General features: G+C 48.2%; 1 protein-coding gene and 1 long non-coding RNA gene across 10 annotated transcripts in view; one reads left to right on the top strand and one right to left on the bottom strand.

Annotated features, from left to right (window-relative positions):
- SLC2A9 (solute carrier family 2 member 9) overlaps positions 1 to 18081 on the bottom strand; it is a 262594-nt gene that overhangs the window by 211942 nt on the left and 32571 nt on the right. For 3 of the 9 annotated variants that reach the window (XM_025921820.2, XM_086705450.1, XM_086705451.1), the window contains exons 2-3: positions 15483 to 15583; positions 8101 to 8199 (exon numbers count right to left, since the gene is read on the bottom strand). In XM_025921820.2, the coding sequence (XP_025777605.1) occupies positions 8101 to 8199; positions 15483 to 15545 (162 nt within the window). In that variant the 5' untranslated portion in view covers positions 15546 to 15583. Of the gene's footprint in view, positions 1 to 8100; positions 8200 to 10639; positions 11950 to 15482; positions 15584 to 18081 lie in introns of those variants that run through there. The other 6 variants (XR_015250598.1, XM_086705449.1, XR_015250599.1 and 3 more) reach the window with 5 other exon arrangements.
- Positions 10813 to 16368, top strand: LOC147582116 (uncharacterized). Its single transcript, XR_015250600.1, has 3 exons — positions 10813 to 10937; positions 12528 to 12721; positions 14841 to 16368. It is a non-coding gene; the product is annotated as an uncharacterized LOC147582116 (long non-coding RNA).

Here is an 18081-nt window from a genome sequence, read left to right as displayed (position 1 = left end):
GATTCTGTGTCTCCCTCTCTCTCTGTCCTTCCCCTGCTCACATTCTCTTTCTCTCTCTCTCTAAAATAAATAAACATTAAAAAATTTTTCCAAACTATGAATGAAAAGTAAAGACTTTTTTCAGACAAACATTGAGTGAATTTGTTGTCAGTAGATCTGTGCTGGAAGCCGAGCTACCCGGCCTGAGTGGCAGGGCCGGGGCTGTGGACGGATGGGTGACCGCAGGGCGGCCCGCCGACAGGGAAGCTTCTTGTACTCCCGCTTCTAGGTAATTTGGCCTAAAAACTACCTGGGGTGTTGTCTGTTGGGGAATTGCCCTCGGCAGCCCCCCTGGGAAAAGAACCATTAGGGGAAAAAAATAAGGTTCCACAAGAAATTGCGTGGCCTTACGTTTAGCCCTTGCCATCCCCTATGGAGACTCCTCTACTGACAGGAAGGATAGCCTCATCCCTTTGCCAGCAAAGAGGGCCTGCAAAGAAGAGACATATGGATCTGAAAGCCCCACTCCAGCAACTAAGGAGTGTATCTCTGGGCACAGGTGACTTCAACCCCTAGGCCCACCTGGCCCCCCGGAGGCATTCCAGATGATGACTGAACCTAGTTGGTTAAGGTACAGAATGGTTCATTAGTTTCTAGGTGCATTGTCTCTCTGAGAATGTATGGGGCATGGGTTTCTAAGGCTTTTTCAGCCCCTTTCTGGCACCTCGGACCGAGGCAAACACATTGTTCTTCTGGCCTCATGTGGTTAGGAGGTCATGCCCCTGTAACTGTTCCACTTGAGGTGTTGAGAAATGGAGGGCCTTTCACGAGAACAGCAAAGCAAATGCTTTGTAGATTATAGATAAACGCAGATGCATAACGGAATAATGTAAGAGATTAATCTGTGATATTACAAAGGGTATGCGGGAAAGTTAGGGGAAAATCATCATGTTATTTCTTAAAGGTTGTCTATACATAGGAACATTTTCAAAATTAGGTAATGTTAGAAAAACATAGGGGCGCCTGGGTGGCGCAGTCGGTTAAGCGTCCGACTTCAGCCAGGTCACGATCTCGCGGTCCGTGAGTTCGAGCCCCGCGTCGGGCTCTGGGCTGATGGCTCGGAGCCTGGAGCCTGTTTCCGATTCTGTGTCTCCCTCTCTCTCTGCCCCTCCCCCGTTCATGCTCTGTCTCTCTCTGTCCCAAAAATAAATAAACGTTGAAAAAAAAAATTTAAAAAAAAAAAAAAAAAAAAAGAAAAACATAGATGACGTATGTTACAAGGAAATCACTAGCAAATATGATGCCACGTTTGCTACAATAAATCGGCCAGTTCAACACACTGCTGTTGTCTGTGTCCATTTTATTTTAGTTTTAGTTTTTTATTTTAGTTTTGTTTTATTTTCACTGACGCTGTCCTTCCTTTGGGAACCCCTGGACCTGCTGGAGCTGGTCTCTGGCAGATCTGCCTTGCAAGAAATGTTAAAAGAAATTCTTCGAAGGAACCTAATATAGGTCAGAAACTCAGCCTTCCATAAAAAGAAGAACACAGGAGAATGAATAAGTAAAGGTAAAAATGAAAACTTTTTTTCTTGTTCTTAATTAATCTAACAGATTATTATCTGTTAATATTATCTATTGATTATTATCTATTAATAATCAATAGGTTATTATTTTGTTCAGAATATTCGTGAAATACTGAGGTATAAATCTCACAATTAATTTTGTTCAAAATAATAATGATAGTAATGTATTCGATTATCTATATAATATGCTTATGTCTAAGTGAGTGGGAGGGAGGAATTAGAAATATTTTATTATAAAGAACTAACATTACCAGTGAAGTAAAGTAGTATTATTTGTAAGTAGACTTGGATTAGTTGAAAATGCATATTATAAACTCTTGAGCAACCACTAAAGAAAGTTAAAAAAAAGGAGGGGGGATTGATATGCTAGGAAAAGAGAGAAAATGGAATCATACAAAATGCTCAGTTAAAACCACAAAAGGCAGAAGTATGGGACAAAGAACAAAAATAGGGACAAATAACAAGGGTGACAAATAGAAAAAGGAACAGATACAGTGTAGATATTAATTGAACTGTATCAGTAATCACCTTAAATGTCAATGGTATAAAATATGGCAATTAAAAGACAGATTGTCAGACTGGGTCAAGAGAACAAACTGTCTGTTTATTGCTATATTTTGTCTATAAGAAACCCACTTAAAATATAAAGACACATGGGGCACCTGGGTGACCCAGCCGGTTACCATCTGACTCTTGATTTTGGCTCAGGTCGTGATCTTACATTTTGTGAGATTGAGCCCCACATGAGGCTCTGCACAGAACCTGCTTGGGATCCTTTCTCTCCCTCTCTCTCTGCCCCTCCCCTACTCTCTCTCTCTCTCTCTGTCAAAAATAAATAAAGTTTTTTTTACAAAAATATAAAGACACATATAGATTTTAAAAAGTACAGGGATCGGGGTGCCTGGGTGGCTCAGTCGGTTAAGCCTTTGACTTTGGCTCAGGTCATGATCTCATGGTTTACGGGTTTGAGCCCCGCATCAGGCTCTGTGCTGACAGCTCAGAGCCTGGAGCCTGCTTCAGATTCTGTGTCTCCCTCTCTCTCTGCCCCTCCCCCCTCACGCTCTGTCTCTCTCTCCTTCAAAAATAAATAAACATGAAAAAAAATTTTTTTTAAGTACAGGGATGGACAAAGATATACCATGCTGACATGAATCAAAGGAAAGCAGTAAAAACGATATTAATTTCAGACAAGGGATACTTTGGCAAGAAGAGTTAACAGGGAAAAAAGGGGGCGTTACATACGGTTAAAGGGACCAATACTGCAAGAAAATATAACAAGCCTTAATGTGTATGTGCCTAACAACAGAGCATGAGAATACATAAGGCAAATGCTGGCAGAACTGTAAGGAAAAATAGATGACCCACTATTAAATTCAGAGACTGAAACACCCCTCTGTCAGAAATGGACAGACACAACAGGCCAAAATTCAGTGAGGACATAGCTGAACTCAACAACACCATCAACCAACTGGATACAGTGGACGTCTACAGACTATTTCATCCAACAGTAGAATATACACTCTTCTCAGGCTCACATGGACATTCAGCAAGATAGACCACATTCTGGGCCATAAAACACACCTTATCAAATTTAAGAGAATCTAATCATACAGTGTCTGGTCTCAGACCATAATGGTATTAAACTAGAAATCAATAACAGAATATGCTGGAAAATCTCCCAAACACTTGAAGATTGCACAACACCCTTCTTAATAACACATGGATCAAAGAAGAAATCTCAAGAGAAACTTTAAAATAACTTGATCTAAATGAAAATGAAAATACAACTCATCAAAATTTGTGGGTTGCATCAAAAGCAGTGCTTAGGAGAAAATTTATAGCATTGAATGAATATATTAGAAAAGATGGGAGATTTAAAATCAATAAGTTTCCATTATAGGAGACTAGAAAAAGAAAAGCAGATTAAATCCAAAGTAAGCATCATACTGGAAGTCCTAGCTAATGCAATAAGACAACAAGAGGAAATAAAAGATACACATATTGAAAAAGAAGAAATAAAACTGTCTATTTCACAGATGACATGGTCATCTGTGTAGAAAATTTGAAAAAATTGACCAAAAAAAATCTGGAACTAAGAAGTGATTGATGATAGCACAGTTGCAAGATAACAAGATTAATATATGAAAGCCAATTGCTTTCCTATATACCAGCAATGAAAAAAAAATGCCATTTTAAATTTAAAATATTACCATTTACATTAGTATTAAAGAAAATGAAATACTTAGGTATAAATCTCACAAGTTATGTAACATCTATATCAAAAATAAAGACTCTGATGAAAGATATCAAATAGGAACTAATTAAATGGGGAGATATCCCATGTTCATGGATAGGGAGACTCAATATTGTCAAGATGTTCATTCTTCCTGACTTCATCTATAGATGCAATACCATCCCAATCAAAATCTCAGCAAGTTATTTTGTGGAAATCTACAAACTAATTTCTAAAGTTTATATGGGGAAACAAAAGACCCAGAATAATCAACTCCTAACACTGAAGGAGAACACAGTTGGAGGACTGACACTATCTCACTTTGACTTACGATAAAGCTACAATAATCAAGACAGCATGGTATTTGTGAAAAAACAGACAAATAGATCAATAGAATAGAACAGAGAACCCAGAAACAGACCCACATTAATACAGTGAACTGATCTTTGCAAAAGAGCCAAGGCAATACTATAGAGCAAAGATGGTCTTTTCAACAAATGGTACTGGAACAATAGATATGCACATATCAGAAAAAAAAATCTAGACACAGACTTTGTACCTTTCACAAAAATTAACTCAAATTGGTTCACAGACATAAATGTAAAACACAAAACTATAAAATTCCTAAAAAAAAAAAACAGGAGAAAATCTCGATGACCTTGGGTGTGGTGACTTTTTTTTTTAATGTTTATTTATTTTTGAGAGAAAGAAAGCATGAGCAAGGGAGGGGCAGAAAGACACAGAATCCAAAGCAGTCTCCAGGCTATGAGCTGTCAGCACAGGGCCTGATGCAGGGCTCAAACCCATGAACCGTGAGATCATGACTTGAACCACAGTCAGCACTTAACCAACTGAGCCAACCAGGTGCCCTATGGTGATGACTCTTTAGATATAATACCGAAGACACGATCTGTGAAAGAAATCATTGATAATCTGGGCTTCAATTAAATTAAAAACTTCTGCTCTGGGAAAGGCAATGTCAAGAGAATGAGAAGATATGCCACAGACCTGGAGAAAATATTTGCAAAGATACATCTGATAAAGATCTGTAATCTAAAAATATACGAAGAACTCTTAAAACTCAAACAAAACAACACAAACGATCTGATTAAAGGATGGGCAAAAGATGTGAACAGAAACCTCACCAAAGAAGATTTATTGACGGCAAGTGAACATTTGAAAAGATGTTTCTATCTTTCCCAAAAACATATGAAAAGGTATCCAACATCATATGTCATTAGGGAATTGCAATGGAAACGAGATACCAGTACTCACCTATAGAACATCCCAAATCCAAAATACTAACAACATCAAATGCTGGTGAGAATGGGAGGCAATAGGAAATTTTGCTCATTGCTTCTGGGAATGAAAAACAGGACAGCCACTCAGGACGATGTTTTGTCTGTTTATTGCAAAACTAAATGTACTCTCCCTCTTTGATTCAGCAATGGTGCTTCTTGGTATTTACACAAATGAACTGAGAACTTATGTCTACACAAAAACCCGCACATGGATGTTTACAGCAACTTTGTTCATAGTTGCCAAAACTTAGATGCAGTCAAGATGTCCTTCAGCAGGTGAGTGGCTCAATAAACCGGTACATGCAGACAAGGTGTTATTACACTGTATTAATACAATGCATTAATGTATTGAATATTATTCAGCTGTAAAGAACAAAGGAGCTTTCGAGCCATGAAAGGACCTGGAGGAAACTGATAGCGGGGGAAGCTTTTGGGAGTGAGGGATACGGAGGGGGGAGTGGTTCCCTGTACTTCCCGCACAATTTTGCTGTGAACTGCTTTCAAACTGATCTAAAAAAATAGTTTCTTAATCGAAAACAAGTTTTAAATGACCGAATTGCTCCTTCCTCCTGTTCCCACAGTCATGGCTTGAACTTCTGTTTTTCCATCCACATCATTTCATTCAGGGTTCTAGTTTCACATGGCTTTTTGGTCCACAAACCATGAGTGCAAAGGTTCTCCACCCTCTGCTGGAGTTTCTGCTGAACTGTCAAGATGAGGCAAGAGTGTAAATTTCCAATCTTCTTGTTTTAATGTTTATTTATTTATTTTGAGAGACAGAAGAGAGAGCGAGCCGGGGTGGGGCAGAGAGGGAGAGAGAGAAAGAGAGAGAGACAGACAGAAAATCCCAAGCAGGCTCCACACAGCACAGAGCCTGGAGTGGGTCTTGAACCCACATACTGGGAGATTGTGATCTGAGCCGAAATCAAGAGTCAGATGCTTAACCGACTGAGCCACCCAGGCGCCCCTCCAATATTCTTTTATAGGCAAATATGGACAAATCAGATCCTTGTGTCAGGACAAGGTCACAACGACGAAATCAAAGCCACTGGCTTCAGTAAGAGTTTGGGGAGGCCATCTAGGTCCCTGGCTTTCAAATGGGTCTTAGCATCAGAGCCCATTTTCCAAATGAACTTACACAGAGTCCCAAAACGTAGAAGGGTTTCAAACAAAACGAAACAAACTCAACAAAAACTAGAGCTGTCCTGGCACTCGATTCTGACACACTGCATTTTCAAATACAGTCATTATTCCTCTCAGCACATCAACCGAGAAATGTGTAGACATCCTTTCCAGATTATTGTCTAAATAACTGGTGACAACATTGAACAGAACAGGGCTCAGGAGCAAGATTTAGAAACTTCCCTCTCCTTTCACATATATAGATGCATTTGCAAAGATGTAATGATGTACTTATTTTGGACATTCTGCTGTAAAACTTTCCAAATGCACAGGAAAGTAAGGGAATAGAACAGAAACACCTACATCTGGATTTTACGGTTGTCATTATTTTTCCATATTTCTGTCACGAATATAGCACTGATTTTTTTTTTTTTGTCTCCTAATTTGGACAAACCAGCTATAAAAGACCTCTGAAGGACTGTCGAAGGACATCTGAATTTTTAAAAGGCAATTCTGCCAAGTTCAGAGCTCCTGGGAACTTTTTGGGACCCCCTGGTCCAGCCTCCCTTGTGGTTTGCACATGGGGATGCTGGGCTCCAAACGAGGCCCGAAAAGCCTTCAGAAAGGTCCACAGCCTGGCTTCCATTTGCCCCTTTAGCTCCTGCCCTGTGCTCCCCAAAAGGCATTCTGCGTTCCAACTGCATCACGCCTGCATTCTTGCAAACATGTCACAAATGGCAAGCCTCCATGACTTTGTTTTACCTTTAAGGTGAAGCTGAGGCATCACTTCCTCCAGAAAGCCTCCAGGTAGCCTTGATCTACCTCGCCATTGCAGGGTAAGGTGGACGAAGGTGCAGGTATGACAAGCAGAAGCCAGCACCCCCTGGCATGGAGAGCTACCTAAGAGCCTAGGTAGGCGGAACCAAATCTGAACCTGCAAACCAGCAGGGAGGTGTTAGGAGGGCCTGGGGATTGCACCTATAAAAGGAAACTCCAAAAGTGAAGTAAGTATTGCTAAGACCCTCACTCAGAAGGGGGATGGGAGGACACTGAGGAAGCAGGACCCATGCAGGGGCTCCTGTTTCAATTCTGGGAACACCATGAACTCTTGGCTTGTGGCAATTACAACGTGGCCAGCTCTTGGAAGGCCTCCTCTACTGAGGACTGAAATAGAGACAATGTAACACCTGTTAGCTACCTAGTCAATCCTGCATCCAGTGCTCAGTATAACTCCCTCAGCACCGATCATCATTCCTTCAGAAGAAGTTTGGTAACCTTGTGGGTTCTGCCTTTAGAAGCCTGCCCACTCCACCTGCAATTCTGAACACAAGGTCCATTTCCGCCCTCTCTGTCTCCCATGCTGCAAGTCCTACGACCCCAGATAAACACCTTTGGTTGCTTTACAGACTCTTCTTGATTGATATAACCTAACGACTTGATTCCAGACGGAAACAAAAGCCAGACAAAACAGACACCCGAATGACCACTAGCGGTAATGTAAAGCCATAAACCCAAAAAGAACAGATCAAGAAAATGTTTGTGCATAAGGTCTCTCCGTGGCTCTGTGCCGAGGATAAGATCCTCAAGCACTGGCCCCTGGGAACTCCGGAGACCCCTGTCCTTGCCTTGCACTCTCCCAGGACCCTCCAAGGCAGGGAACTGAACCCTCCACATTGTCACCATTGTCTGTTTCTGTACCTCCCATCCTCCCCTAACTCCTCCCCTTGAGGGCAGAGGCTGGTCTCACTCCTCTCTCTCCCTCTCCTAGGTCCCAGTGTCCCGCAAAGGGCTGGCACAGAACCAGCCTGGGAACACTCCCGAAGTTTTCCGCGTGGCCGCAGCGCCCTCTGCCGGGCGCATCCCGCAACCGCGGGGCACTCACCAGAGTTGGGGCGTTCACCACCGACAGGTTGTACCCATAGAGGAAGGAGGAGCCGAAGGCGCCCACCAGAGAGGCCACGATGAGCCAGCAGGACCAGTCCTGGAAAGGAGAGGACAGCATGTCAGATCTGGCCGTTGGGCACAGAGCTAGGGGCCCACAGGACGCACCTGGGCTGTCCCCTTGTCTGGGGAAGGGGCCCTAGAGAATTGCCCGAGTTCCCGGAACCCGCTGACAGGTGGGATCACTGTCCACGACCACTGCGCAGGCGGACACTGGGGGAATGCGGTCAGCCCACGGAGTTCAGTTTGCTTCTGCCTGCTGCCACAGACCTGTGACTCACAGACCCACAGTCCTTAGCAGGTGCTCTGTAAGCAGCCACACACTATTATTTTAGCTGAATGTGGCCACTTTCTGGACCACATAGGAGCAAAAAGCAAAGCCAGACTTAGCCGCCAATGGTAGCAGCTGGCACTTACAAGAGGTATGGGCCAGGCATTGAGCTGAGCCCTTTCAGGGTATTATCTCACGGAACGCTCAGATCAGTACTATTTCATCCCGATTTGATAGGTGGGGAAAGAGACGCGCCGAGACGTCCGTGGTGCTGTCTGGGATGGGGGCTGGAGCCCATGCAGTCATCGGCTGCACCGCACTGCCTGTCCCCCAGTGCCTCGTCATCTGGGAACAGTGTCTAGGGGCCTGAGGCTGCTCACAGCTGCACAGGTGCACACACGTTCACATGCACGCATGCACACCACTGCACACGGCCTTCCAGGCTGAGCTGTCAATCTCCAGGCCACCATGAGCACCGCAGGACAAGGACGTGCAGAGAGATACAGGGCTCAGCCTGGAGAACAGGGCATCTGCCCCCATGTGACCCTGTCCTTCGTCCGAGCGTGGTCACAGTCAGGACAGGACCATGCAGGAGAAACATCTGAACCCCCTGGCCAGAGCTGACCAGCTGGCAGGGGCTGGAGGCAGAAAGGGTTCCCATCCGAGGCTGGCCAGCGGAATGTGGGCCACTCTCCGGATGGAGGGGACCCAGGTGCTCTTGGAAGGCACCTTCTCTGTTATCATATAAAATGTGCGCATGTATCAGGCCAGGCCCTGATAAAGCTCTAGAGATACAGCGGGAAACAAAACAGACAAGGTCCACAGTTCAGGGAACTGTGTCAGTCAAATACTGTCTGGAGGAGAGAGCTGGACCCCGATAGCCAACTCCCGGATCCGCCCACGTCAGTGGTCTCCTCTAGCAGGGGACGCGGTGATGGACGGCTCTACCAGTCAGCTGTGGGAACCTGAGCCGCTTTCTTCACCTCCCTGGGTCTCATCTTGCCCAGCTGTAAAACGGATCTAATAACAACACTGGCCACATAGCGTTGTTGAGGAATCAATGGGCTGCCGGATGAGGATGTTTAGAATGTCGCGCGCACACAGGGAGCGTTCGGAAAGGCCGCTTACTCGTTTACTTTGCCTCTGGCCCCGCCATACAGAACGGCTGTTGTTCGAATTGGGTGCCAAGCTGCCTCTTGGCCCTGCCCGTGCAGATACACGTGCCCGAAATTCCCCTTCTGGAGACTTTGGCACCTGCGACCCTTTCCCAACGCCTTCTCCTCTGAATGAAAACTCCACCCCCTCTTTGGTTCAACTCTGTCCTACCCCCAGCTCTGCCACTTAATGACTGTAACCTTGGGCCAGTGGCATAACTGCTCTGTGACTCAGTGTGCTTATCTGAAAACAGGGATGATAATAGACCCCACCTCACAGGCTGTTATGCTGAAGAAAAGAGTTAATTAAGGCAGACAAGGCCTCTCCTGTCCTGTGGCAGGTGCCTGTGAGCATTAGCAGCAGAGTCGGGGCGGTGCCCAAGGGTCTTACTTTCTGAGGGGAGGGGGTCTTGCTTCCAGGCACCGAGCCTGAGGCAGAGAAGGTATTCAGTAAGTGCCAGTGAGAGGACGGAGGGGAGAAAAAGGGTTTATAAGCCACAGGGGCGGACATTGCCAGGTGTGGGGTCAGAATGGGTTTCTACAGGAAGAAGAGCCTGAACTGAAAGAGATCTTTTATCTCTTTCCGCGGTCTTTTATCTTCGCACTTAATCTTCTGGGTCTCAGCTCACATGTCACGCTGCCTGACTCCCTGGCCCGCCCCGGACACCTTCTCTTCCTGGACCCCCTTGCCCTGTCCCCTTGTCTGTACCCATCAGAAGCTAGAGAAAGGCAGGTGGGTGTCTCTCGTTGGAGCCCCCGCCGCTGCTTGGCCAGCCCGTGCCCACCCCCTCTCACCAGCGGCCCCGGGGGACAGAGGTACCTGCTGTGGGTGTGGGGATGGAAAAGGGGACACCACCCAGCACCTGCCAGGCTGTTCACGAGCACGGCCACGTTGCCAGAGCTGGAACTCCATGGCCAAGGTCACGGGGACTGGGGTGCCGGCTCTCACAGCAGGCTTCCGTGACCCAGGGCCCCAGGCGGCGGAGGCAGCCGCAGCCGCCCACGCTGGGCCTTCCCACCCCCTGGCAGGTCCTGAGGCCGCTTTCTGCGTTTACCTTTCTGGTCCTCCCGCCCGGTGTCCCTCTCAGGGCGCGGCCACACTCGGCGGCCCCCGGATGGCCGGGGCTGCGCGTCAGGGGAGCCCAGGCCCGGGAGTCCATGCTCCCGCAGGCCATCCCGGGGCATCTCGGTGCAGGAGGCAGAGTCCACGAGGGGGCGGGGGCCTGGCAGGAAACGCGGCCGCTCTGTCTTGTCTGAACAGGAAACGGGCACCGTGCGCTTTCCCCCCTGCTGTCATAGCAGCACCGAGGAATCCTGGAGGGAAACTGGCCTTCTCGGGAACCACCACCCGGGGTATGGATTTTTCCTTTGGCATCAGCACCTTTCATTTTCCTGGCCAACGAGGCCAGCGAGCCGGGAGGGGAGCGCTGGCCATAAAGCCGGGGCGCCTCTCCGAGGATCGGCACAGAACGCCAGGTCACCGACGGCAGGGAAAGCCGGCTGGGGTCCCCACCCTGCCTCTCTAACTGCGTGGCCTTAACCTGGTCACTTGGCTCCTCTGAGCTGCTGCGTTTACGAGGGCAACACGGAAGACCGATCCCGCCTGGACTGCCCTGCAGTTCCTCTGAGGCTCAGGTAGAAAACACACAGCCCCGGCCAGCGTGCTGGACATAGGCATGGCCGCCCTTAGCTCGGGCACAAATGGGGAGGCTCTGGGTTTGGAAGAAAAAGAACCTGCCAGTCGGTCATTCCTCTATGCTTCTCATTCAGCATTGGCCCGGGGAATACCTCCCACGTGCCCGCCCCAGGCTGGCTCAGCTCAGGGAAAGCATTAAGGAGGCAAGACCTCTCATGCACACCAGACGTCATGAGAATTTGTTCACCACGTGGCCAACTTGCCCTGGATGTCGGAGAAGTGTACCTTTAATCGTGACAGGTTTAGGACAGCTTGCCTCGGCCATCTGCACCCAGAGGCAGAGAGCAGAGGCACAGGCCGGTGGGCAAGGGCCTGACTGGGGAATTCAGAACCCCTAGGAGGCCAGGGAGGCCTCAAGTCCGCAAAGAGAGACGGGAAGCAAAGAAACTAGGTGTAGTGGAACACGGGCATTGAAACTGGGGCTGGATCACGGAAGACTTTCCGGAAGAGGTGATTTCTGAGTAGCCCTGGGAAGCATGCAGGCAGAGGGTGTGGGGTGGGAGGGCATCGAGCCAAGGCCTGCAGGCACAGACACCCTGGAGTAGGCGGGGGAGGAAGGTAATTGAGGATGGCTGGGCCCTGAAGGACGGGAAGGGGCAGCGAAGGGACAGCTGCCTCCCTGTGTCGTGAGGACCCTCACTGTGCTGTCCGGATGGGGACGTTGTACTCACCCTCATTCTTCTTCCCCTACCCCCTCTTTAGCTCAGGCCCTTCCTGCCTGGCTTCATCTGTAACAGGCGGTCTCATCTGATCTTGCTAAAACTCAATCTGAATCAGGTGCCCTCTCCCCACCCCCACCCCCCCTTGGAAATTGTTCTGTGCTTCCTCACTGGGGTTGAAAACTCAGTAGGCCCCAGGCTCCAGGAGGTCAACACAAATGTACACAAAGTAGGAGGAAGGGGGGGTGGTCGCTGGTGTCGGGGACGCCCCTGCGCTATGAAGGCTTCCAAAGTCAGCAAGCATTGTCCACCGGCCAGCAGGTACCCTGGGTGTGGACTTGAGGCCCCCCTCAAAGCTGTCCTTGCACGCCTCTCCTGCCTCAACTTTGCTGCCCCAAAACCTGCTGAAATTGAGCTCTGAGGGTAGAAACCAGAGGGGATGCAAATCCCAGGGGTGGAAAGAGACCAACTGCCGGGGGCCGCCCCGGCCCCAGCCCTGCACCTGTCCCAGAACCGAAGACCGGACGCACATCTGTCCAGCCACACAGCAAGGCTTGTGCAGACTTCACTGTCCTTTCTGTCCCACAGTCTGGAGGCAGCGCTTGGCCTGAAGAGCTCCTCTTATTGGTGGAGGTAGCTGTCCATTAATTCCCTCCCCGGCCAGCCGGCAAACCAGCCCAGAGGTGAGCAGCGACTTGGCCAAAGTCACACAGCAGTGTCCGGGCTCCAGCTATGCCGAGAGCCTGGCCTTCAAGTCAACTGCACCCCCTTCCTTCAGGCAGGTAAGTGATCCCAGCCCCCCGGGGCTTTTCAGGGTGACCCAGTGAACGGCTCTGATTTCTGGAAACGCTTGGTGAAGCTGATAGGAGCGGCCCCCTCCCTTTGCCCCAGCTTAGCGGTTCAAAACCGCCTGGGTTTGAGCCTCCGCTCAGCCACTTAGGCTGTGAGCTCTTGCACGAGTCACTTGACCTCTCTGTGGCATCATGTCCTCGTGTGTAGCATGGGCATGATAACAGTGCCACCACCTCATAGACCTGTGGAAGATTCCGTGAGTTTATACTGGAAAAACACCTAGAATCGTGGCATCTACAACACCCAGCATACGATACAACGAACACTCATTATTTTTTAGATCACCTTGTCCCCGGATAATGTGTTCTATCTGGACCAAATGTTCTCATCCCTTTCTAAGTCAGTGCCATCACGCAAACTCTGTGGACAAAGATTTGCCCCCCTCTAGGGAATCAGTGTCCTCAGCGGTAGAAGGGGAGGTCTGGGGCCATTTTGACGCCACTGGACAATTGCTAAGGACTGTTCTAGTGCTCGAGTTTGGTCTCTTGGTGGTGAACATGAAGTGTGGTAGATTCCTGGACCGGAAGGCAGTTAACCGGGGCTCCTGATTACCGGAGCACCCTCCTCCTGCCCCTCATGGAACATGTCTACACTTGGCCAGGTGTGTTCACACCCACGATATCACCAGTGGAGTTGGGGAGAGCTGGTGCCATCCCTGCATTTGCACGGCCTGTGGCCCCATGCTTCCCGGCAGAGCCTGAGAAGATGAACTCAATTAAGGATGTGGTCATTAGACACGTGTTCCCAGGTGTTCTGAGGCTGGGGCACCATCACCCTCTTCTGACACCTGTTCCGGCATGCACACACCCATTCACCAATATTTGTGGAGTATCTCCTCGTGGCGGTTCTCCTGGCCCTTGCTCAGGCTTCTCCTCTGAGGACCCTTAATTTGCTCATCCTTCAGTACTCAGTCCCCTGACCACCTCCTCCCAGAATCTTCTCTGGGCCTCTCTCTGCCCCTCTGTGTTCCATAAGCTGCTCACAGCTTTACTGTCTATGACCGCCCGTACTTATAAGTGTCTATTCTCATGTGTGCCTTTCCCTCTGGACAGGAGCTCACCAAGGGCAGGCATTGTGTGTGTGTCTGGTATTGAGTGACCTGTGCCCCCCCTCAATTCATATGGTGAAGAGTCAACCCCCCACCACCTCAGAATGGACCGTATTTGGGGACAGGTTCTTTGAAGAGGAGAGTGAGGTGAAGTCAGGTCACTAACGTAGACCCTAATCTGATACGACCAGTGTTTTTACAAGAAGGGCTTAGGACAGAGACACACATAGAGGAAAGTCCATGTGAGGACACGGGGGGAAGACAGCCATCTTCAAACCAAGGAGAGAGGCCCCAGAAGGCATGAACCCTTCTGATGTCCTTGATCTTGGACTTCCAGCCTCCAGATGTGAAAAACGTGTATCACTGTTGCTTAGGCCACCAGCCTGTGGTACTTTGTCATGACGGCCTGAGCAGGCTAATCCAGTGTCCTGAGCCTCTTAGCATTCCCAGTTTTCTTCCCACCTGGCTCAGGGCTGGGACCCGGTAGATACTTCTGGCACTGAACTCAAACTGTCCTCTGGATGGTATCCTGAAGCTAGAAAGTCAGCTTGGACAAGATGAACATTTTCTTCCAGGACAGGGCAGGAAAGGAAAAAAGAGGGCGTTTTCTATTGAATATCATTTAAGCAGAATGATTGAGATGACTACAGCTCTTCGTTCATTACACCAAATGTCTAGACAGCAGAGCCTCGACTCAACCTAATATGAGCACCGAGAAAAATATAGTGTCCGCGTGGAGGGAATCGCTGTTTATTTAACGTGACTCCGCCATGTCCCCGGATGACCTGAGGAGGTGGCTGGGCCTCCTCGAACCTCCATTTCACCCCTATGGGTGGGGACAATCACTCTCAGTCTGCCAATTCCACACTTCCCTGGCAGCTTGGTAAATACACCTGTGTGGATCTTTTCCTGCTAAATAAGGTTTATTGAAAATATGGACATATATTGGGGAGTCTGGGTGGCTCGGTGGGTTAAGTGTCTGACTCTTGATTTTGGCTCAGGTTGTGATCTCACAGTCTATGGATTTGAGCCCCCCTGTCAGGCTCTGCTCTGACAGCATGGAACCTGCTTGGGATTCTCTCTCTCTCTCTCTCTCTCTCTCTCTCTGCCCCTCCCCTCCTTGTGTGCTCATGCTCTCTCTCAAAATAAAAAAATTAAATAAAAAATATTTAAATAAGTAAATAAATAACTATCCAAGGACTCCTGAGCAGTGAGAGTGTCTCTAGATGCCCAGGACATCCTGGAGGAGGGACAGAGGACTGAGCCTCGTGGCGGGATAAGGGGGGAGTTTCAGTGTGTCCTAAGGACATCAATATCATTGCTTTCACACATCGGTATCCCCCTGTTGCAAAATGACTTTTGGAGCGAAGACTCACCCCCACCCCCCACAACAAGTCCTGAAGGCCACCAGAAGGTGATATGTTATCATCAGCCGAAGTACAATGCCATCAGTGGCCTGTGCCTCACGACACATACTTTGTGGTTCACAAGGCAACCTGCCATATGCCTTTGCTTTTATCCCCTGCTGTCTCTTCTCTGCCTGACCTCGCCGCAACCTACATCTCCCTGGAAGCAGCGAGGGGGCCAGGAGGGACTGCCCCAGAGTCACCAGAACAAGGACAGATAAGGAAACCAGGACTGACCAATGTCTCTTTCACCGAATCACTTTCTTTGGAATCTGTGGAGTCCTGTTCGCTGACCGTCATGGCTTATTTGTCAGATTTTGGACTGGATTTCCTTGTTCCTGAAAAAGAGAAAAAAGGAAGAAGTCATTAGGCGCTTGCTGTCACTGACGGGTAATTAGGGGAGGCGGCCCAGAGGAGGGGGCATGGTGAGGACACCAGGACGGGGGTGCCCGGCTCCCCCAGAGACCCAAGCAGCTCTGTGCTCCTCTCTGGACTCTGTGTCTCCATCTGTGAGATGGTTGTGTTGAACTACCTCCGTGTTTTCCACACTTGCCACATTGCTTATTGGATACAGGCCCCTCCCCAGAACATTCTCATTCAGACAGCCATTCTCATGGTAGGGCACATCTTGGAAATACCAAAGTTTCTGTTCCCAAGATGGGAAAATAAAAGCAGTGTAAATCAAAACCAAGTGCCAATCTCCCCTGTCAAATTGCAAACAGTTCACCAAAATTGTAACAGAATCACTGGCAGGACAGACCTTGAAAACTATGCAGCTTTCCTGGAGTTTGGAAATAGGTTTCTAGAGGCATAAAAATATTTAGGCCCTTTGGGCCAACTACTCCATCTATAAAAAGTTATCCTAAAGCAGCGATAAAGAACGTGCACAAAGAGTCCAGCCTGAGACCTTCACTACAGCATTTTTCATGTTAAAAAATGGTATTCACAAGAGAAAAAAAAAATCCAGCAGGGAAGTTTAAATAAGTTATGGTACATCCGTATATGGAAACTCATGTAGCGATTAAAAACTGTGTTAAAGAACATTTCATGTCAGGGTGCCTGGGTGGCTCAGTCGGTTACGCGTCCAACTCTTGATTTCGGCTCAGGTCACGATCTCACAGCTCATGGGTTCGAGCCCCGCGTCGGGCTCTGTGCTGACAGCTCAGAGCCTGGAGCCTGCTTCGGATTCTGTGTCTCCCTCTCTCTCTGCTCCTCCCCTGCTCGAGCTCTGTTTTGCTCTCAAAAATAAATAAACTCTTTAAAAAATTGTTTTAAGTTTATTTACTTATTTTGAGAGAGAGACAGAGACAGCACAAGTGGGAGAGGGAGAGAGAAACCCAAGCAGGCTCCATGCTGTCAGCTTAGAGCCTGATGTGGGATTCGACCCCACAAAACGCGAGATCGTGACCTGAGCTGAAACCGAGAGTCGGGCGCTTAACCGACTGAGCCACCCAGGCACCCCTAAAAAAATTGTCTTAAAGGTTTAAAAATTTTAAAAAAGAATATTTAATGTCATGGGAAAATGCTCATAATCTTCCTTGACAAACAGAGGAAGATATATTAAAGTCTATCCACCAGTTAACGTTGAAACTAGATGTACTTAGGAATAGACGCGTGCTCTTAAAGGACGTATGTACTTAAACTGTGCCCGTGCGTTTTTTAATATGAAATTCAAGGTTTCAAAATATTTGTACATCACGTTGTTCATTCAGCAGGTATTCATTAAGCCCCTAATGCCTAGGTAAAAGCAAGACAGACTTTGGCCTGCCCTGATGGAGCCTGCACTCTAGGAGACTCTACGGTCTGTTCCTGGGGCACACGGAAGGCGAGCGGCCTGGCCCAGCACAGGACAGGAGAGCAGGAGGGGACTGGGCCGCAGAGGGGAGCAGAGGACAAATCACATATTTATGTACAGAGAAAATAGACTCCCTGGAGGCGGCAAGAGAGACAGCAGTTTCCCCTTGGACGCTGTCTTTTAGCCCATTTTTATCTGGTGTGTTTTCCTAGACTTCTCCGATTTTTGACACTGAAAAAAAATTTTTTTTCTATAACTAGAAAAGCAAGTTTTAAAAGTTGCTTTAAGTTTAAAAAAAATGTTTCTGTTTGGATGGAGTCCTTAAGGTGTTGGGTAGCCAAGGAGACATAAACAATACAATTCTGGAAAAATACCCAGTCCTTATAGGATGACGGGCTCTGCGATCCAGATGTCATCTGAGCCGGTCTGACGAGGATGTTGGTTGGCAGGCTTCCATAGTCAACACTCGAGTGTGACATCCGAGGCCCTCCCCTGAGGAGGGCCACACACTCAGCACATGCTCAGGGACAGTCCAGCCCACTGGACCTCCATTTCCAGGCCATTCTTGTGTTCCCTGGACTGTCCCTGATCCTAGAATGCCTTTCCTCCTTCCCATGCACAGAAGGAAGTGATTCTGAGTTCTCAGAAGGAACAGTCAGTCAAGCGGAGGTGAGCCTTGAAGGTGAGATTCTGTGCCCACCTGCCCAGCACAAGGCCAAAGGCAGACAGCTTGCACCCCAGGCAATATGGAGCCATGAGTTCAAATCCCAGCTCAATAGCTTACTAGCTGTGTGACTTGGGGAAAGTCACTTAACCTCTCTGGGCCTCTGTTTCTACATGTCAAGTAACGAATAGTAACAGGACACATCTCATCGGGCGTTTGTGAAGATTAAATGACTCAATGTGTATGAAGCACATAGTAAATGCTAAATGGCATCATCATCATCCCCGGACTCCCAGCAAATGGCCCCTGTGGAGCACGGACGAGGCATTTCATTTGTAAGGGCCTCACGGAACAACATTCTGAGATGGTGTCTTAGA

This window comes from Puma concolor, chromosome B1, assembly GCF_028749965.1.
Source record: "Puma concolor isolate L17-30 chromosome B1, mPumCon1.1.hap2, whole genome shotgun sequence".
Taxonomy (NCBI): Eukaryota; Metazoa; Chordata; class Mammalia; order Carnivora; family Felidae; genus Puma; species Puma concolor.
This window is presented reverse-complemented; position numbering and strand designations above follow the sequence as displayed.